The sequence below is a fragment of the Psammomys obesus genome, unplaced genomic scaffold (genome assembly GCF_907164565.1).
Source record: "Psammomys obesus unplaced genomic scaffold, mPsaObe1.curated_primary_1811, whole genome shotgun sequence".
NCBI lineage: Eukaryota > Metazoa > Chordata > Mammalia > Rodentia > Muridae > Psammomys > Psammomys obesus.
In genome coordinates this window covers 14,290,272-14,311,686 of record NW_026596088.1, presented here as the reverse complement: position 1 = coordinate 14,311,686, position 21,415 = coordinate 14,290,272, and the positions used below count along the sequence as shown (strand labels likewise).

At 45.0% G+C, this 21,415-nt stretch overlaps 1 protein-coding gene across 5 annotated transcripts in view; it reads left to right on the top strand.

Moving 5' to 3' along the window:
* Positions 1–19,837, top strand: part of Tead1 (TEA domain transcription factor 1) — a 226,140-nt gene extending 206,303 nt beyond the window's left edge. For 4 of the 5 annotated variants that reach the window (XM_055627360.1, XM_055627361.1, XM_055627362.1 and 1 more), the window contains 3 exons: positions 3,461–3,601; positions 6,158–6,310; positions 11,431–19,837. In XM_055627360.1, the coding sequence (XP_055483335.1) occupies positions 3,461–3,601; positions 6,158–6,310; positions 11,431–11,544 (408 nt within the window). In that variant the 3' untranslated portion in view covers positions 11,545–19,837. Of the gene's footprint in view, positions 1–3,460; positions 3,602–6,157; positions 6,316–11,430 lie in introns of all 5 variants that reach the window. The other variant, XM_055627358.1, reaches the window with a different exon arrangement.
* The last annotated feature ends 1,578 nt before the right edge of the window (positions 19,838–21,415 follow it).

Below are 21,415 nucleotides of genomic sequence, written 5' to 3'. Positions count from 1 at the left end.
GGTTCCAAGGTGGGAGGTCCAGACAGGTTTTCTCTGCGTGTAGCCCTGCCTATCCTGGACTCACTTTGTAGACCAGGCTCGCCCAAACTCACAGAGATCTGCCTGCCCCTGTCCTCCAAGTGCTGAGATGAAAGCTGTGTGCTACCATGCTTGGCCCTTCCTTTTTAAAAAAAATTATTTATTTGTCTCTCTGTCTGTCTGTCTGTCTCTTTAGCATGCCTGGGTACATCTACTCTTGTGGAATTGATGTGCTGCATGAGCACCTGATACTAAAGGAGGCAAGAAAAGGGCATCAGTTCTCTTGGAACTAGAATTACAGACAGTTGTAAGTCTCCATGTCAGTTTTGAGCGCTGAGAATAAAACCCAGGTCCTCCGGAAAAGCAGCTAGTGTTTTAATCTTTTTTTTTTTTTTTTTTTTTTAAAGACATAGTTTCTTTGTGTAGCCTTGGTTGTCCTAAAATTCTCTCTGTACACAATGTTGGCTTCGAACTCACAGAGATCTGCCTCCCAAGTGTTGGGATTAAAGGCATGTGCCACCCAAGCCCAGCTCCTCCAGACCTTTAATGGACCACCAGGTCCCATTATGTAGCCCTGCCTGACCTTGAATTGATTGTAGACCACACTGCCTCAAACTTGCTGCAGTCCTTCTGCTTCTGTGCTGCTGGGATAACCCGGCTGTTCCACCACTCCTGACCATAACTTCATTTTTGAGGATCAGTTTGATGGTAGCTCATCAGCACTGTCTGGATAGTCCTAAGACACTGCAGTGACCCAGGGCAGCATAGAAATGAACCTGATCTGCAGCGGGCTTAAGCTAAGAGTGCTGTTGTCTATGCAGAATTGACAGACAGTGTCAAAACCCATTTGTTTTAAAAACTCCTCTTTTTATTATTATCATGTGGGCACAGTTCTAAGTACATCTTCTTAGTCATCTTATAAAATACACCCCCCCTCCAGGTTGTTTGCCTAATTCCTCATTAAGGAAGTGATAAATTGAAGGTTTATTTTTTATACACAGCACATACATGCATTAAATTAGCATGCACAGCTTATGTTACTAGACTTTAGCAACACACAAATACATTACAGGGTTTTATTTGTTTGTTTTTCTCGAGTTAAGTGTGTGCCAGCTTGGAACTGTCTGAGCCCAGGAGATGCAGCTTCATTTTGAGCAGGCAGTGCCTCTCAGCTACAACCTCAGTCGTGGGTTTCCTAGAACAGATTTGCAAGTGAATGACAGTAGCTTAGAGATGGTGAGGATATAGGCTCAGCCGCTTCCATCCTCTCTCTCTTTAGAGTTTGAAATTTCAGCTAGAGTGCCAGTTAACACTGGGAGTAAAGAAAGAGAGCACCCAGTCCACTCTTCTTAGGAGTCTAGGTTTGTGGCCACCAGGGGCAGCATCTTCCCTTCAGCTCATAGGGGCGGGAGTGTGAGCACTGAACACTGTCATCAACTTGACTGAAGTCACACCGTGGCTGTCATTCTAAACTTTCAAGCTGTGTATGTACATTGACAAGTTGCTGAGGGTATTTTAATTGAATTGAGATTAATACTCTGTAGGGACAGTTTCATTCCATCACTGTCCCATCAGCTCCCCATCCTTTCCTAGGCATTATTCATCCCCTGCTTGTTTCCTTCACTGTGTCTTTCAAAATAACCCAAAAGAACTAGGTTGTTTACCCTAAAAGATGAAGTTGGTTTATGTTTTCTTTTCAGCACATAGTTTATGTTAGTATTTTGGAATACAACCTGCTCCTGGGTTACCCAGCAACTTATGGTGTCATCATGTGTCGCTGGCCAGGTGGCCACACCTGGAAGGCATGGTTGGTTACCTTGCCCCTTAAAGGGCCAACCTCAACACATGGTCTCTCTCTTACTCTCTCTCTCACTCTTTCTCTCTCATTCTCTCTCTCTCTCTTTCTCTCTCCCACCATGTCCTGTTTCCCCCACTCCCTCCATACCTCTCAGTAAACCTCTTGCAGAGAAGATCGATTGACCCCAGCCTCATATTTCTTTAAATAATAACTAACAGTTTACCCACTTTTCTTTCTTTCTTTCCCCTCTCTGAGGCAGGATCTCCCAGAGTAGCCTTGGATAACTTGAAACTTACTATGTGGTTTAGGCTGGCCTTGAACTTGTGGTGATCTTCCTGCCTCTGTCTCATCAGTGATAGAATTATAGGCGTGTGCTGCCATGCCTATAATTACAAGTATTCCCTTTTAAAGGTAGGATTTTCTAAAGCAGAAACAAAGTCACTTGGGAACCTCCTTTCCTACAGAACAGGAGTGTATTGTGTGTATTGTCAAGTTGTTGCCTCTGGCTCCGCCAGTGCTGGGATAACAGGTATGCCCTACCACGGCTGGCTGGGAGGGCCTCTTGTGGAGAACGTGGCACCTTTCTGTGAGCATCCTTCCATTTACAGGGACAAAATCCTAGTCACGTCACCAAAGCTGCACATTCCTGCCATGGGAGTTGCACATCCCCCACAGTCAGGCCGTACCATCAGCCTAAGCCCGTGGGCATGACCCCCCCCCCCCCATGCCCTGCAGACATTGCTCTGGCAAGCTCTGCTTTAATCTTGATACCTGGCACCAGAATTTTCTAGGGTCCACGGTTTGCTCCAAGATGCAACCCCCTTTTCTTAAATTTAGCCCACCACAGCCTAGGCTGTCGGTCCTCCTGGTCTCCTCAGTTCATGCAGGAACTCCTCCTGGAAGAAGCACTCCAGGCCCCCTTCCCCTCCGCATGTGCCGGTCCTTAACAAAGACATCCCATCATCCCTTGGTGTGACACTTGCTCCCTGTCTGTATAGCCATTCCTCTGTACTTGTCTCCCACATTAGGGTGTAGCCATCAAGTCCAGCATGAGCCTTACATAGTAGGCCATTCATGAGAACGTGTGACATGAGTAGCTGTGATTCAACATCTTTTGTGCTCATTAGTAGGAAGCCTTTTCTTACTGGATGTGGTGTTTGTAGCAGCTTCAGGGCCCTGTTCTTTTAAGTCTCACATAGTCAATTCATGCCCTGCTTTCTGTACATTTTAGAAACTTCTAGAATTTTCATGACAAGGGTACAGCCCTTTTGCAATACTGAATGCAAGGACATCAAGCTGAATGCACACTGGTAGCATGTCCTCTGAAGGGAGGACTTCCCAAAAGCCTACCCCTGCAGGACTCAGCTGGTAGAGTCCTTACCTAGCATGCCTGAGCCCCTGGCTGGATTCAACCCCTGGGAACTGGGAACTGGGTGTGGCAGCACATTCCTGTAAGCACTTAGGAGTTGGAGTTCAAGGTCATCCTTGGCTCCACCTGGAAAGGAAGTGGCTTCTCATCAAGGTGGTATTTATAGAGAGGCATCTCTTTCTTGTCCATGGCATAGCTGTTCAATGGCTAACTCTGTTCTTTGCCACTGTGAGCGTAGGGAATGAGAATAATTTGTCCCTGATTCCTTCCAACAGGCGGACCTAAACTGCAATATCCAAGATGATGCCGGGGCCTTTTATGGTGTGAGCAGTCAGTACGAGAGTTCTGAAAACATGACGGTTACCTGTTCTACCAAAGTGTGTTCCTTTGGGAAACAAGTAGTAGAAAAAGTAGAGGTAAGTTGGCCGCTACAGAAACGTCCTCTGGGCAGCCTGGCCTTCCAGTAGACAAGGACTTTTTCAGCTCTCCTTTCTCTTCCACTCCTGCCTCTTCCCTGTTACACCGGAAAGGTAACAGTGACTGGGCAGTACCTGAGAGCAAACAGGGTATTCTGTGCTGGCCTTCTCTGAGGGAGGTCCTGCCCAGCTGGCCAGTACTGATCTCCTTGGTGAGAGGCCTCCTTGGAGTTATAGAAGGGCCTCTGGGTCAAGATGTTCCCACTTCCTAGCTGTAGGCATTGTGGGTGATGGCCAGGTTGGCTACAGCTGACTGGTACCCCCTGTTAAGACCTGGCACCTTGAGTTTGATATTGTTGCTTTGCCAGTTTTACCTTTTAAAAAAAAACAAAACAAAACAAAACTTGTTTTTAGTTTAAATTTCAGTGAGGAGTATTGGCTCACGCCTGTAATCCCAGCACTTGGGAGACTGAGGCATGAACCTCCCTAGTTCCAGGACAGCCTCAGCTACTAACTAGAGTCCTTCCCTCAAAACAAACACAGAAACTCAAGGCACTTCATCTCATGTTAGGAAATAGCTACATTCACCTCGCATAGTTCATGCTTTCTTCTTTTACAAACATGTTTTTCTTCTCGGGGTTAGTTGCTTTTGTGGGTAAGGTTTGTAGGGGGCAGTCCCTTAACCTACTACTTTCCAGTGTCTTCTACCTTACCCACCCCCCACCTGAAGATTGAGGGGTTTTTTGCAACAGTTTTGGTGCAGGAGCCTACCCTGCCTATGTCAAGACAGCTTCCAACCAAGCCTAGTGGATGCCTGGCAGGAGAGGGAAGGATTTAAGAGCTTAGGCAGAGCCCTGCAGTGTGGCCTGCCTTGGCCTCCCGAACACAGCTCAGGCTATGTGAGACTGGTGTTAAAAAGGCAGGAAAGGATACGGATGGGTTGAATTGATGGTGAATTTAATAGGGGTCATGAGCTTTCCTGAAATGGCTTCAGTGGGGCTCCAGTAAGAGGTTTTAAATGGAATTTAGTAACTGCACATTAAAGCTTAAAGAGGAGGGAGAGCCAGAGGTCACTCTCTATGCTTGCCAGCAGCAATGACCAGAAAGTACCTTTTCAAGGGTCAAATAGTGTATAATTATAGACACAAGAGTAGTCTTGAGAGACAGGAAATAACAGTTGGGAATCCTGAGCATTAAGGATAATTATAAAACTAGGGTGTGTGGCTGTCCTGACAGTAGCAGAAACACAAAATTAGGATTAAATTGTGGGGCCTGGGGTTTGGGGATCAGCTAGCAAGATGGCTCAGTGAGTAAAGTGCTTGCTGCCAAATCTAAGAATCTGAGTTCAATTCCTGGCACTCACATGGTGGAAGAAGAGAAAGCACTAACTCCTGTAGCTTTTCCTTTGACCTGCACACGTGTGTAGCCACACACACACACGTGACACAAAGTAAAAATGAAAATAGATATACTTAATAAATATTAATCTTTTTCCAGCTGAGTCTTTCCCTGTAACGGGCCTCTGGGCCCTGTTTACCCTCTGTGTCACTGTGTAGCCTAGTACCCTGTGGCCTTAGTCATGGTAACTTTGTAACTAGGTTCTAGGTTCAGGAGCAGCAAACTGCTCTTACTGTTCTTTTTCTATCTTTGCTAAGAGCCAGCCTTCCTATTTCCAGACAGTGTATACTTTATTTACTGTAAAGAAAGGCAGACAATTTAAATGGTATAATTACATTTAAAATGATGTATTATTATTAAATGCATTTGTATTTTTTTGTTCCATTGTAGGATTTCATGGTTTTAATCATATTGATTTGTTTCTTTAGATTCTGAATATTTTTTGTGTGTCAGTTTCATATTTCTAGTCTGGTTTCTATAACAGACAGGCTTTGGCTTTGAGGCTGACTGATTTAAAGATCTAGATCAAAGGTCTGTCTTCAGAGCTATGCATGGTGGTATATGCCTTTACTCCCAGTAGGTTGGAGGCCAGCTTGGTCTATGTGGCTAGTTCCAGGCCAGCAAGGGTCACATAGAGAGGTCTGTCTCAAAGATGATCTGTCTTCAGAGTATCCAACATAGCTGATTTTCCAGTTTCACTCCAGTGCTTCCTCCCTTCAGGTCCTGGGTTGTCTGTGTGCTCAGGCCAAGTAGTCAGCTCGGCAGTCTCCATTCACCATGCTCAGCGCTCCTTTTGCTTCAGTACCAGCAGTTTGTATTTTCTGGGCTGGAATAGTGTCCTCTAACATTGTGTTACTCTACCTCTTACTTAGGGTTGCATGAAGCATGTCACACACACACACACACACACACACACACACACACACACACACACACTTCTGTGTAAATGCTGTAAAGATCACCCTTTACAACCTTTTTTAAAGTTGCAGAAAATAATGGATTCTGTATATACCAGTAAATTTGGAGGTAGAATTTGTTGCTAATATACACAAATAACAGCATATTAAGATGGCTCATGTTGAAAAGTACATGTTTTCAGAAGCAACCATACTCTGTGTTTTGAAGCGTAAAAATACTCAAACCTTCTTTTCCTTGCAGACGGAGTATGCCAGGTTCGAGAACGGCCGATTCGTATACCGAATAAACCGCTCGCCAATGTGTGAATATATGATCAACTTCATTCATAAGCTCAAACACTTACCAGAGAAATATATGATGAACAGTGTTTTGGAAAACTTCACCATTTTATTGGTAATGTTTGTCTCTCTCCTGGTTTGGTATTGGCAGAGTCTGTGCTGAGGCTTGTTGGGGACAGTAAGAAAGGTGGGTGGGACAGCAGCAAGGGTACTTGGGTATCTAGTGGTCAGGCAGCACTTGAATTACATGACCCAACGAACAAACCTGGAGCATACTGAGGCTTGGGTTAGAAGACAGGTCCACCCGTCTGGCATTTCTGAAATCTGAACAGGTAATAGGAAACAATGGCCAAGCTTCTTCTGCACCATGGCTGCCAAATTGAGAAGAGTCCCAAAGAATGTTTAAAAATTAGAATTATGGATCAGTTGCCAGAATCAGAGGCTCTTGTCCTCAACACATGTCCATAAAATATTCAGTAATGGGTTTTATAAGGCTTTTTTTAAAAAAAGGTTCTTGAGGAGCTGAAGAGATGGCTCAGTGGTTAAGATCACTGACTACTCTTCCAGGAGACCTGGGTTCAATTCCTAGCACCTCACATGGTAGCTCACAACTGTCTGTAACTCCAAGATCTGACACCCACAGGCATACAAGCAGACAAGACACCAATGCAAATAAAGGAAATTTAAAACACACACATGCACACATACATACACACACACACACACACACACACAGGATTCTTGATTAAACTAGAAGGTCCAAATGTCAAAGTAAACCTTGGTGAGAACAGTTTTCTTGAGGGACTGACAGGGGCACCCCTGAGTCACACAGCCCTCTGAAGCCTGAATGTTTGTTTACCCTGGGAATCCCCTACCTGGCGGGTCAGTTCCACTGTGATTCTCAGTCAGATATATACTACTTTGGTTTGTTTGAAAGGCTCACTTTCGCCTGTTCCCTTTTATTTAAAAATAAAAACAAAGCCTTAAGTGGTAGTGCATGCCTGTAATCCCCATGCCTGGGAGACTGAGGCTGGGGAATCAGGAGATGAGGACAGGCGGACTATAGCGAGACCCTAAAGGTGCTTGCCGTGCAAACCCAGCAACCTAAATAGTCCTAGCACAGTCAGCACTGGGAGTCACTGCCATAGCAGGGGTTGCAATCTCAGACCTCAGACCTGGGATCCACATGCATGGGCGGGGCTTTGAGGTCGAGCTTGGCTTCCCCTAGAAAGACCCTTCAGATGGGGCCTCAGCTGCGCATTCTTGAAGCGTAGAAGCTGGAAGTGTGGGAAAACGTAGAGCTCCCGTCGTTAACAGTCACCAGCATCCTTTCGGTGGAAAACGTGCCATTTGCAGAGTGCGTGTTGGCAGGGCACAGGTGTCTGTCTGAGAACTGTACCTGCTGCAGTCCAAGCATGTGGGAACCGGGGAGGACGGCTCAGTCAGTAGTGAGCTTGTCACACAAGCATGAGTACTGTTTCTCTGCCCCACAGAAGGCCAGGCCTGGTGGTACTGTCTGACTCCCCAGCACTGGGGAGGCAGGGACGGACAGCTCTGTCCCTGGAGGCCATCGGCCAGCCCAGCCTAATCAGTGAGCTCCACAGACAGAGGTCCTATCTCAGAAAGAAAGGCAGGAACTTCGGTAGAAGAGCGGTCACAGAGCAGGCTCCGGCCTAAGCCCACACACAAAACCAAAGCAAGTGTAGGCCTCAGTGCCTGGGAGCAGGCAGGGAGTGTGCTCTACTCTCCTAGACTTTAAAATCACCTCGATGACTTGAACTCCGAGGTCGGTGGCTACAGGACTGCAGGTTCAGGACGGTGATAGTCTGGACTCTGCCTCAGACAGCCTGGCTAAATTAAATATAGCCCTGAGATGTCAGAGCCAATTCTCTGACATCTAATTCTCCTCAACAGGCCTCTGGGACATATGACTTCCACCAGCAGAGCTATCATGGACCTCACTGGGTTTGGTAAAAATGTGTTATTAAAGCCAGTCATAATGATAAACACACAAACACCACTTGACCCCTGCATTTGACAGATGGAAGTAGGAAGATCAGGAGTTCAAGGCCAACGTAGGCTATAGGAAACCTGAGGGAACAACAGAAGTATCATTAAGCAGTAAAAATATTTGATAGAAGCAATTAATAATTGCGAAGAAAATTTTTTAGAACTATTATTTCTTAGAAAAGAGTGGACTTCAGGATTACAAAAATTAAACCATTCACTTGATGGACAGTAGAAATTGTCCTTTCTGGCTCCTGTTAGCAGCTGGTGACCACCACTTTGCTAAGTAAAAGTGGGTTATCAGGGTCGATTTAAGAACATGCTAACTGGTAGGCTGGGTGCTCTGCTTGTCTCCTGTTGCATTGGGAATTGAGCTGAACATGTAGAGATTATAGGCAGGAGGATTGCACGCTCAAGGTCTACCAGGGCTGCAGAGAGCTCAGGGCCAACCTAGGCATGTTAGCGATATTCTGTCTCAAAAGAAATAATGAAAGGATGGGGCTAGAGGGCTGGCTTGGCAGTTAGGAGCACTTGCTCTTAGAGGACCCAGGTTCTGGGGCTCTAACAACCTTCCTCTGGCCTCTGAGGGCCCCATGTCACATACACACAGGTACAGGCAAACACTCAAACATATAAAATCAAATAAAATATTGTAAAGCAAAATGAAAAGAGGCCTGGGGATGCTCAGTAGTAGAGAACTTGGCCTACCATACATGAAAGAATGAATTTATAAGAAGAGGGGTGTGTCTTAGAAATTCCAAGCATCATGCTAGATATGAAGACCCTTTGTAAATGTTACTATACAATTCTTGGGCTGGAGAGATGGCTCAGTGGTTACGAACATGTATTGTTCCTTCAGAGGACCCGATTCAGTTCCTAGTACCCACATCAGGTAGCCTACAATGGCTTCTGACTCCAGCTTCAGGGGATGCCTCTAACCTCAGGCACGTGTACGCATACAGACATACACACAAGTACGTGTAAACAAATAGTAATAAAAACATAAAAAAGTTCTTACCAGTATCATTTTTGTGGTTAAGGAATCCCTGTGACCCACCAGGGTCATACTGATCAACATAGATTGAGTGATGACGTCAGAAAACTTGAACTGAAGATCCCTCTGCTTTGTGTCCAGCCAAGCCAGGTGGAGGCTTCAGATCTGCATAGCACCTCCAAGAGAACTAGTGAGAATCTTTAAATTCCCTCAGGCAGTAGCATTGGCTGCTGAGAGGTGATTTAAGAACGCAGTGTACCATGGTAGCTTACGCTCTGTTGAGTAAAAGAAGCAAGTGGGCAGATTATGATACACGCTCATTTAAATTGTTGAGTGTTCCTGATCCAAACACTGGAAACCCAGAGAGAGGTGGGGGAGGGTTCTCAGGGATGGTAAAGAAGGTGTTTACGATGCAGAATCAGCAGGCATTTTTTCACATTTACTGAGCCAGTGAAACTTTTATCTAAGTGCATACATGGGTGTCAGGAGCTCAGAATACTGTAATAAACTAGGTGAGTGGTACAGGCATTTTTCCAGTAAATGAATGGAAAATAAAATTTCATCAGACGCTGGCAGAGAGGTGCATAGGGACCTAGCCCATAGGTGGGAAAGCCCTACAGGTGAGGTAGCCGCTTTGAACTGACTAGTCTAGACCAGGGGCACCCCCGCCTCCTCTCTGCCATGGGGAACAGTAGACCCAGTCAGAGGTGGGAGGATGGATGAGACACAGTCTGTGTCAAGTATTTCATACCATGGCACATGCATAGTGGGCACACAGCATTGGTGGCCATTGTAAGCTTTGTTCACCCAGCAGAAGTTTGATCATGGCGTTCCATGCCTGAGCTAGTTAACTAGAAAACATGGTCCCAACTCCTCATAGTCTACCAGATGAGCTGGGCACTGAAAAACACCAGTCTATAGTGTTTTCCACATGGTTCCACATAGTCACAAAACTCCATGGAGAAAATCAGAAATGAGCCTTTATGTTTTTAGCCAGGGACCCTGCCTGAGCTTGGGTGCTTGAAGGCAAGGGAAACTCTGGGTGAGACAGACCATTGTAGAGGGGAAATTAGACCCTTGACAAGCTAGATAAGGCACTCAAGTTCAAAACATTCTTGAACATGAAAGTCACAGAGAACCATTGAAGCATTGTGAGGCTGTACATTTGATCAGATTGTCCTTCAAAGTGTTCCTTCTGAGGTGGCATGGGGGGGCCCCTGAGGCCAGTGTGAGGAGCAAGGCCAGAGGTCAGATCCAAGAGAGGCCAAGATCATGGGTGTCAGGGAGAGCGACCTGAGAGGAATAGGTGGGTGTTTTCTAACACACTGCAAGAGGCACAGCCTGTGTCAACAGACAGCAGCAGCAACAGACAGGAGTTTTGCCTGCACCGCTGTCCTTTACACAGCAAACACATCTGCTGCATCTACTAGGTGCTGCTAATGTGGTATGCTAATTAAGGGGCCCATAAAGCTAATTCTGTCATTGGCTGTTAAGAAATAAAATTTAGTTCAAGTTAAAACGTTAGATGGGAAAATGAGGTTTTAAATGTTTTTATTTATTAATTAATTATCTATCTATCTATCTATCTATCTATCTATCTAGCATGCATGCATGCATGCATGCAGTGTTCTGCCTGCATGTACACCTGCACGCCAGAAAAGGGCACCAGATCTCGTTATAGATGGCTGTGAGCCACTTGTAGTTGCTAGGAATTAAACTCAGGACCTGTAGAAGAGCAGCCAGGGCTCTTAACCTCTGAACCATCTCTCCAGTCCCTGATTTTAAATGTTTTTTTAACACAAATATATAAATATGGTGACCATAGTTAGTTAGCTTGACTTAGCCATTTCACAGTGTAACACAGCATGACTCTATAATATATACAATTATTTGTAAATTCAAATAAAGGTAAAAATACTAAAACAGATGAGAATCACTTAAAACATGTGAGTGTCCTGTGAGAGAGGATTATTGATGATGAACAAATTAGCCCTGAACACGGAAGCCACCCCAGTTCTTGCAGGTGACCTGATGGTTGCAGGTGATGGGAGCCCACCTAGAAGGTCTTGTGGATGGTGCCAGGCTTAGGTGGGGGTCCAGTGGGACTTGCAATCTCCTGAGTGTGTTGGAGGATACAGAGTGAGGCTGATCGGGTCTCCAAGCTGACCTGCTGTCATCTGAAGACAGCCTCTCCCTGCTGGGCCATGCTCTCATTTGCCTTTTCTTTTTAACAGGTGGTAACAAACAGGGATACACAAGAAACTCTCCTCTGCATGGCCTGTGTATTTGAAGTATCAAATAGTGAACACGGAGCACAGCATCACATCTACAGGCTTGTGAAGGACTGAACCTGGTTATTTATATATATAGATATCTGTATATACACACATATGTGCACACACTCTCCATTATCAACGACTGACTGTAAACCTCACCACACAGGGTGCTGCCTGGCCCTCCGGGCACACCCTGACTTTTCTAAATCCTGTTTGAGTGAACTTATTATTTTTTTTCATGTGTTCATGCTATCATTGTAGCTGTGAAGTTGTGATGCAGTTTTTTTGTGTATTCCTCAGATCTGCAACCCACAATTCCTTGGGGACGGTGAATCTTACCAGCCTAAGCTAAGCCTCTCTCTCTGCAGACCTGTTTCCTGTTGTGGTAGAAAGCGCTGAGACAGAGGATTGGCCACAGGGCATTGACTGCCCTTATACAATGTATTTAGTTCTTTTTTGTTTTGTTTTGTTTTTTTGTTTTTCCAACATGAAATTCTTGTTTTAAGATACAAGTAAAATTAATCTTTAAATATAAATGTAAATTAGTACAGGAAAACTAAGATTCTTTAGACTTATCTTTGTAACTAATTAGGGTGGAAGTTATGGAAGAATGTAATTCACTAAATTATTTTTTAAATGAAATCTTTCTTTCTTTTTAAAACCAAATGTTAAACTATAGCCTTACGAAATACTTGGTAGAAGTATCCTAATGAGACAAATTTGTACCTTTTCCCCCCTCAAGGTTGAAACTAATACCTAATTCATTAAACTCTTGAAACAGGTGTTACAAAGGAGGAAAATGTCACCCCTTATCCTTAACATATATAGTATATTTAAAAATGTAAAATTGTATTGTACTAATGTGATAATTGATTATTTAATGAAAAAGAAAAGAAGGCTCTTTTTGCAATAAGTAGATAATACTGAAACAAATCTAAGCTTACAATGTTAGAGTCTTGTGTGTGCAGTTACATTTTATATGGCCAATTGGATTTTTTATGGAAACTGGTTCATATTCGAACCACTGAAATTTAAAAACAAATTTAAAAATTGGCATGAATACTGCACTGTGAGTTGCAAAGGATGCAGAATCCTGTGGCTGGAAGAAAATTGTCATCAAGCGAACAAGCAGAAGGCTCATCAGGCTTGGTGTCTCTGCTCCCCCGTCACTATCACAAGCCTCCTCACCAGCCTGTGGGTAGGCTGTGGCTTGTAACCCAGTTGCATAGACAGCATCGGTTACTGTAGCTCTGTGTTCAGGCACATTCAGCTATTGGAACTCCTGTTTCTTGGCAGTTTGCTAGTTGCTCATCGTCTCTCTCAGTCTGTGTCACAGACAAGGATATATTTTCCCTAAGGGCATCTCGTCATAAGCCCCAGTGCCACTTTATGCTCTCTCTCTCTTTTTCTCTCTCTCATGCTCTTGCTCCGCGCGCCCCCCCCCCACTCATCTTTTTAGGCAGACCCCCTCATTCAGGAAGTTCTGTTTCCAAGGGGGGATTTCATCTCTCTGATCTGAATATTCCAAAACATTGCCCAGCAGAGTTGGTCTGATGCGGCCAGTCTTGGGTTATTTCCCTAAGTGCTTTCTTACTGGGGAAGCAAGAAAGGTTACCCCTCCACTTCCCAGGGAAAGTAAGAGGAAAAATAAGAATAAGAGTTTCTTTATACAGACATGGACACACACACACGAGTGTACACATACACACAATTGTTAGGACTATGTGAACACAATTGAACATGATAAACTTTTTAAGTTAAAAAACAAAAAAGTGTGCCAATTTTTTTTTCCACCAAGGCTGTAAAGTAAAACCCTGCTACGTGCAGGTGACACCCTCCTTGGCCTCATCTCCCGACTGCTTTCATAGTCAGCATTTTTTGGTCATCAGGGGGTGGACATGGCTGACAGGTGGCTCAAAGAACCGCACTGGATTGACTCTGTCTACTCCCAGCCACAGCTCTGGTCCCTGGAGGGAGGAGAATGTACAACATTTTGCCCTTTGCAGTGTGCCTCCCTTTTTTGTAAGCCAGTGGGCATGGTTTCTCTTCAGGAGAACTGCCTTGGTTCCTTATTTCTAAGCCTTCCCTCAAAGAAATGGCTACCCTGAATTCCTCCCTGTGTCTGTCCTCAGACCAGGTGTTTAAGGGTGTCTCCTTTGTGTGACATCCTCCTATGTGTTACTCTTGTGGATAACCCCCTGAGGGATGTTTTTAGCTTTGACGTCCTATGCCCTTCCTCAAGAGGAACCCTCTCCTGTCTTGAGACCAGAACAATATGAATGGGTACAGATAATCTCGGGCTTCAGGCCAGGCCGTCTCAGAATGTGATGGGGAAGTAGAGCTCACCCTCTGTACCACCAAGGCTCTGGGACTTCTTTTTCCCAAGTACCAGCTAGACGATAATGGTTGGAGTGGGAAGGGTATGACTTAGCAGAGTTGGGGTACTGTGTCTGCTGCCGTTGGGGGAGGTTGAAAGACCCTGAGGTACTTTTTGCTCTTAAAACAGCAGTAAAATTAAATGATTTATTTTTGTTTTATGCACATTGCTGTATGTGTGTGATAGTGTCAGATCCCCTGGAACTAGAGTTACAGCTGTGAGCTCCTATATGGGTGCTGGGAATTGAACCTGGGTCCTTTGAAAGAGCAGCCAGTGCTCTTATTTGCTGAGCCATCTCTCCAGACCACCAAACCCAGTAAAATTCTTAAATTAGTTCTTCACTCCTCTCTCTACCTTCTTATTTTTAACCCCCCTCCCATATTTCCATCCCTCCCAACTTCTAGTTCTTTATGGTCTTTAAAGAAGAAGATAACCCACTGTCTTAGTTAGTGTTACTATTGCTACGATAGAAACCATGACAAAAGCAAGTTGGGGAATAAATTGGGCTTACATTTCCACATCATAGTCCAGCACTGAGGGAAGTCGGGGCAGGAACCAGAGACCATGAAAGAGTGTTGCTTGCTGGCTTGCTGCTCATAGCTTGCTCAGCCTGATGGGTTTTTGTTTGTTTGTTTGTTTGTTTGTTTGCTTATTTGTTTGGTTTTGGTTTTGGTTTTTTTTTGGGACAGGGTTTCTCTATGTAGCCTTGTCCTGGACTCAATCTGCAGGCCAGGCTGGCCTCAAACTCACCTGCCTCTGCCTCCCTGAGTGCTGGGATTACAGGCATGTGCCACCACCCCCACCCTCAGCCTGCTTTCTTGTAGAACCTGGAACCATCAGCCCAGGGATGATACTGCTCACAGTGGGCTGCCTCCCTCCCCCATCACTGATTAAGAAAATGCCCTACAGGGTCCCTACAGCCTTTTCTTGTGGAGACATTTTCTCAGTTGAGGTTCCCTCTTCTCAGATGACTATAGCCTGTGTTGACACAAAACTAGCCAGCACACCCAACATGGCCAGTTTGTGCTGCTCTTAAACTCATGGGTGTGGGGATACCCATGGAACATGGTTGGCTTGCTAGGAACCACACACACTCTTAAACCTTAAACTGGCTTCTCTTCCCCCAGAAGACATCAACTGTCAATAGCTACTTGGTGCTGGCATGCTGACCAGCTTGTTCTCACAGCTGCTGTGAGTCTGTGATGCAATGTTCCCATTGTGTCCAGAAGACACTGGTTTGCTCCATGAACCCCACCCCACCTCCTGCTCTTACAGCCTTTCTGCTCTGTCTTGAGTGCTGATAGTTAGAAGCTTTGCACATCTTCCAGAGTTTCCCTCTCTTAATCAGTGACCCAGTTACCCAGAGTCACTTTACTTTTCCAGTGAAAGCCTGATGGGGGTTAGGTGCCATGTACTAACCTCTAATCCCAGTCTCTTAATCCGTCTTGGCTCTTAAACCTTACGGATGCCATTGGTGAGCCCTGCCCTCACCCTAACCATCCCAGTGCTGTCTTAAGGTGACTGCGGGACAGATCTGCCAGAGACATAATAGAGACATCTTCCTTAGTCACTGCATAGTTTAGAGGCTGTCTTTCCAATGAAAGCAATCTAAAGCCAACCCAAAAGCAGCTAACTGGAGGCCAGGGACATTTTGGACTGGTTAATTGGCCATCACCCTGTGCATTGTTCGTGGTTTTTAGAATTCCTGTCCATTTCTGCAGTTGCCACAGCTCATTACTCCGGGTTGTACAGCGTTCAGTGTCAGTTTCTCTTACTGGTCAGATAACCAGGTAGCTGTAATCACTGATAACCAGTTTTTCTCCACTCTGTGAAATCTGTCCTTTGAGTGAGTGCTCCCCCCACCCCCGCCCCAGTTAAGGTCAGGAAGAGGCAAATGGGTGGTATTCTTCAACAGCACACCCTTCCTTCTGCTCAGCATCTTTATCTGCACAAGCACCGTCTCTTCCCTGCCGCTGCTCTTTCTCTCCTGTCCGGGAAAGCTGGGGGCGGCTAGGCAGCATCTGTAGCCATCAGACTCGTATTTGAAGAGCATTTCTGATTTGACCTATATCCCTTACTTTCCCAGGGCTTAAAGAGAGAAAATCCCATCTCCACTGCCCCCCCCCCCCCCCCCCCCCCCCCCCCGATTTGGCCATTTCTCACAAACCTCCCTCAGTCTCCTCCTTTACCTGTTAGGATGTGTCTCCCCTCTACACTGCTTCTGCTTCTGCTGTCTGCCTTATGGTCCACGCTCTCTGTTGTATCTTTTCCTTCTTTAGGATGGAGCAGGCCTAGGTCTGTTACAGAATGAGCTCCATACTCAAACTGAAAGAGAGCACAGTCTATTCCCTTCACCTTGAGGGGGTGACAGGGACCTAGTCCAGAGTCTCCCAGCTAGTCAGTCGCAGAACAAGGGTGAGGGCTTCTCTTTCAGCTTCAGCCCCTCCTGGGTGGAAGCCGTCTTTCCTTGGTGCTTTGTATTTTAAGTGCTCCCTAAGAATGCATGGACAGGGTCGGGTCAGATCCCCATGTAGCAGATGGCAAGGCTGATGCACCTTTTCGCTCCCTTGGAGGACAGTTCTCCAGCCACAGGTTTTGAGTCAAATTTCTATTTGCCACCCATCCCAGCAACAAAGTCCTGCCCACACATCAGCCAAAATAGAACCTTTGGTGTTAAAATCCCTTAGAGGACTGTGAGATCCTGGTCTTCATTAGGCTTCAATACCATAGTGGCATCAGCCATCGGTTTTATACAACTCTGTGTTATTGAAGTCACATGATGGTCAGTTTTACAAACCAGGTACCTGTAGTTTGTATAACTTTGTGTATGCTCTGATGTCCCACGTCTGTCCTGAGGAAGGGTAGGATAACTGCGCGTTGGTGTCTTCACCTGTGACAGGAGGATGTGTGGGCTGCCGGCTTCAGGGTTGATGTTTCTGTGGCTAAGGCCTGCACGTGTCATTCCTGAAAAGCCTTAAATCTTTGAGAGGTCCCATCGTAGGGTGTCAGTGTGGCAGGCTGCCTGGGAACCGTGAGCCCTTCTGGAAGCTGGAAGCACTTCTCTTACTACTGTTACTTTTCATAGTTTTCAGTTCACAGCTGCCAAAGCCTCCCAGTAAAGCAGTGCCTTAGTAATACCTTGTAGCCGCCAGCCTTTTTCTCAGCCTGCTCTCGGTATCCACTTGCTAATTGGCCCCATATCCGAAGCAGGACAAGCCAAAATCATTCTCATTTGTGTTTCAAAAGCCCGTTTTTGAAATCCAGCTCTAGAGGAAGCTGATGACTTGGTTTCAAACAACCTAAGGCAGAACCCAAGTCAGTTAGTTGATCATGCTCTCACGGACGTATCCATACCAAAACTGAAGACTGCATCTCCGCAGCTTCCCTTGGAGAGCGAATTATACTTCTCATTGATGCCTTTTTCAATTCCTGACCAAATACTTAGCTATTTGTGAATCTTCTGCACTCCAGCATGAAAGTGCCTTTGGCTCGAGATTCCAGCTTAGAAAGTGCCACCATAATAACCGACAATTTGTAGAGAGACCAAAAATATTTCCAGATCACCATAATGCCTTTGGTTAACCGGGGTGAGTAACCAACCACAGGCCTGTGTTCGTCAGAGCGCCGTGGGGCCCCGCCTGCCGGTGGGGACCCACCACCACTCACCTGCAGCACAGTGCAGCAGCGGGGAAGCCCGCGAACTCTTGTGTCTGTGTGTGCCGACTATCCGGCGTGTCCATCAACTCGTCACCCGGCTCAGCATCCCTGGGAAGGAACTCTCGCACAAGCTCCCGGCCGGTGGACAGACACCACACGGCTTTGCCTTCTCCCCGTGTCCATGTCCAGTCTGTGGAGACTCTCGCCCACTGGCACGACCGTGCGCAATTGCCTGCTTTACACATTTGGTTGTTGGAAGCCTCGCGTCGAGATGACAGTGCAGAACAAAAAAATTACAAATGGGTTCATTAGGGTCATTGCAGTTGAAGTGTCTCTGGGCAGATTTGCTGGCTCCGGATAGCCGAATATCCGAATGTGCTGTGAGAGACTTCCAGAGAGCACACCACTTGCAATTGGGCATTCTCAAGAATGTCCTAGTCCTCAGAGAGCCAACTCTTTGAAGTCTGTGTCAGCTTAGAGTAAAACCTTTGTGCATCTGGGAACCCCATACGATAAGGAAAAGAACAGCGGAGGCAAAAGAAGCCAGGAAAGAAATAGTTAATTGTTTTGTTTTATATCCTTTTGCTTATGTGAGTGTAAAGGTAATGACAGACAGCTTGGGCAGGTAGCCCTGAGACTCTACCACACCCGTCCTCTCTGCCCTCCCTGTGCCCAACGAGTTGCCACCCTGGGCTCTGACACTGCAGAAGTGATTTCTCTCCACCCCAAGTTGTGAGTATGTATAAAAGTCCTGGGGTTTTTGTGTTGTTTTTTGTTTGTTTGTTTCAAGAAAAACAACTGTCAAATGAAAAGGAGACTTCCTCAGCACAGATTAGAGTTAGCAGTTTGCTGTCTTGAACTCCTCCCTGGCAGGAACATACCACAACTTGAAGAAATTAGTCAAATGTGTGTTTTCTTGTGCCTCCTTCTAGCCGTCTTGTTTGGTGGTAGTTTTCTCTCCTAAACTCCTTGCTTATATCTTTAAAAATGAAGGTTTTGTGTTTAAAATTTACTGTGTTGCAAAGGGTAGGCCTCACTGAAGTCATGCACCATTAACTAAGATGAGATATCTGTATTTATTGTTTCCTCCTAAGCCGTGACTTGTTTTCTCCGTGACTCTGCTTTGGATCCTGTGCCCCACACTACATCATTTTAGATAGAAGCCGTGTTTGTGTGAGTCCCCCTTGTTCCTGACCACGGGGTCAGGTCCCACTAGACTCCAGCCTTGCCTGACCCTTGTCGCTTTTCACCATGGACATTCTGTTTCCCCTCTCTCTAAGAGAGGCGGGCAGAATTCACACATCCATCATTTTAGAAAGCCTATCTATGAGTTTTGCTTGGTGTTTTTATTCTTTGAATTGTTTTCTGTGATTAGTTTCAATGTGTAAACTAGATTATGAACTGCACTAATTTAAAAAAAAAAAAAAAGATGTACGTCTCCTGTCACCTCCTTGAAAGATCAACTTCTGTAGTCCTTTTTCAGTGGGCTTATGACTTCAGACAAGGAAAATAAACAGTAAAAACAAAAACAGTACGTGCCTGAAAAATGACAAAAACACAAAAAAAACCAACAAACCTTTTTTGTAACATTTTAAAAACCTGAAAAGCCTTTACTCCTTTGATACGCTCAAGTTTTATGTAAATTGGTTTTTGTCACATGTGTTCGTTCTTATTCTAAGCGACTTCATGGCTTCTCTGTTGTCTCTCGTGTAAAGTGTATAGGATGGGCTTGTGGTGTAAGCATTTCATCTGGTCAGTGGCTCCTGTGATACTGTATTGCTGCTGGGACTGGGCCGGAACCTGGGCCCAGGTGACTGGGTTCCTCTTGGGAGACCATTGAGAAGAGGGTGGGATGGCTCATTCATGTGTTCTCTTAAACTGTTGGCAGAACTTTCAAAAGGCTCAACCTCCCGGCAGTACAGTGTTCTTGTATTCGTTAACGTTTGTGTTTAGGTACTGGTACCTTTTTGTTTAAAAATGTTCTAAGTGTTGGCTTTAAAGTGAATTTATCTTTAGTATGATAGTTATATGAAAATTATAGGGTTTGTGTGCAGAGAATTTTTTTATAAAGTGCTTTGTAAAAAAAAAAATGTATTCTAGCTTTCGCGGTACATATGTGTGATAACTTTAATATCCATGACAGTTAAGTGCAATTATTTCATCACTCTAAAAATGCTATTTTTGTGTCAGTTCCTGCAGGTGTTTTCATGTCTTTGCAAAGTGACACATTTTGATGCCTTCTTGATAAAGTGGTAGACATTTTGTAGCTTTCTAGAAACTTTGTATCCATACGGTATCAATGAAAAATAAAGAAAATGAAAGTGTGGGTCACCTTTCTTATCTGCAAAAGTCTATGCTGTTGAGAATGAAATCTGTCTTTTATTATTATTTTTTTTTAAGTTACATTTGTTTTGTTGGGGTGGGAAGTCCACACCAGCCAATGGCCTGCTCAATCCTCTCCTTCCACCAGGGATTTGAACTTGGGTCAGCAGGCTTGGCAGCCAGTGCCTCTACACATTGAGACATCTTGCCCACTCTAAAATGTGTCTTGTGTGTGTGTGTGGGGGGGGTTATATGAAGGATGGAGGGAAGAGTGAAACACCAGGAAGACCAGCAGTGGTGCATGAGGGCATCCAGGAAGCATGGGGGAGGGTGGGAAGACTTGAGTGGACAAGCAGCTTCCCTGGGAATTCCTGGTGCAGTGCTTCGCTGCCTCAGGGCACTAATGAACACATAGAGAAAGCCAAATTAGCTGTTGCAGTAGGATTTCTGAGTGACTGACGAAGCCCAGTCAAAATCCATAGTGGGAATTTGTGAAACTTTACGAAGATGCCTTTGATCTGTCCAGTGCCTCATCAGATATGTCTCAGTTGTTGAAATGGCAAGACTGCTTGACTCTTCAGCAAAAGTTTTCATTCAGTTTAACCTCCAAGAAGCTAAGACTTGAAAGTTGTGCTCTGCACTATTGATAAGGAGCTAAATAAAGACATAAAAACTATAGAAAGATTGAAGATAACAAATAGAGCTGGCAAGATGGCTCAGTGGGTTAAAAACACCTGTTACCAAGCCTGAGTACTTGAGTTCAATCCCCTGGGCCCACAGGTTGGAAGGAGAGAGCGGACCTCTGCTATTTAGTAAATAATTATTTATAATACGTAATGTAAATATGAAAAATAGGTGCCAGACAGCAGAACCCCAAAGGAAAACTACTACAACTTCCTTTATCTTCAAATTTTATCATTGAAGGTATAAGTTCTGCCAGGGAGGATTGCTTCACAATGGTACAGGTTTGGATTGATTTGGAATAAAATGTAAAAACTAACATGTCCCCATTAATCTAGCTAAAAGTACAAAGTGGATAAATTGATGACCCTAGTGGCTTGTAAACATTCAATTATAAAGCACACATGTTCAGCACAGAGGATTTGAACATCAAAATTTGATAGCAGAGCGCGTTGTAATGTACGAAGTACAAAAGGAAGCACCCAGCTGGTGGCTGTAAGTTATTTTCAAGTACATGCAGACTTTTTATGAATAGTGGCCGTACCCAAAGCCAGCAGTCAGGAAACTAGCCAGGCATAGTGGCCCACTGTCTAAAGTCTCACCGGGATGCGGCCGTTACTATTTGTTAGTCTTCTGCTGTGTCTTACGTGCTGTGGCAGCAGAGTTGATCATGATAAAGACCCTGCAGTCCATAGAAACAAAGAATTTCTTTCTGGCTTTTTGCAATGTGTGTGGGGAAATTTACCATCCCGCTCTAAGCCATAAAACAAGGCCCCGTGTTCAGTAACTTTAAAAGGGTAGTTTCTCTTTCTTTGGTGTGTAGATACCTTGATAAGTGGTCACAACTCTTTCCACCCTTCCTCAAGCCCCCAAGTTTTCCTTTCTATCAGCAGTCTGCAGTGTGCG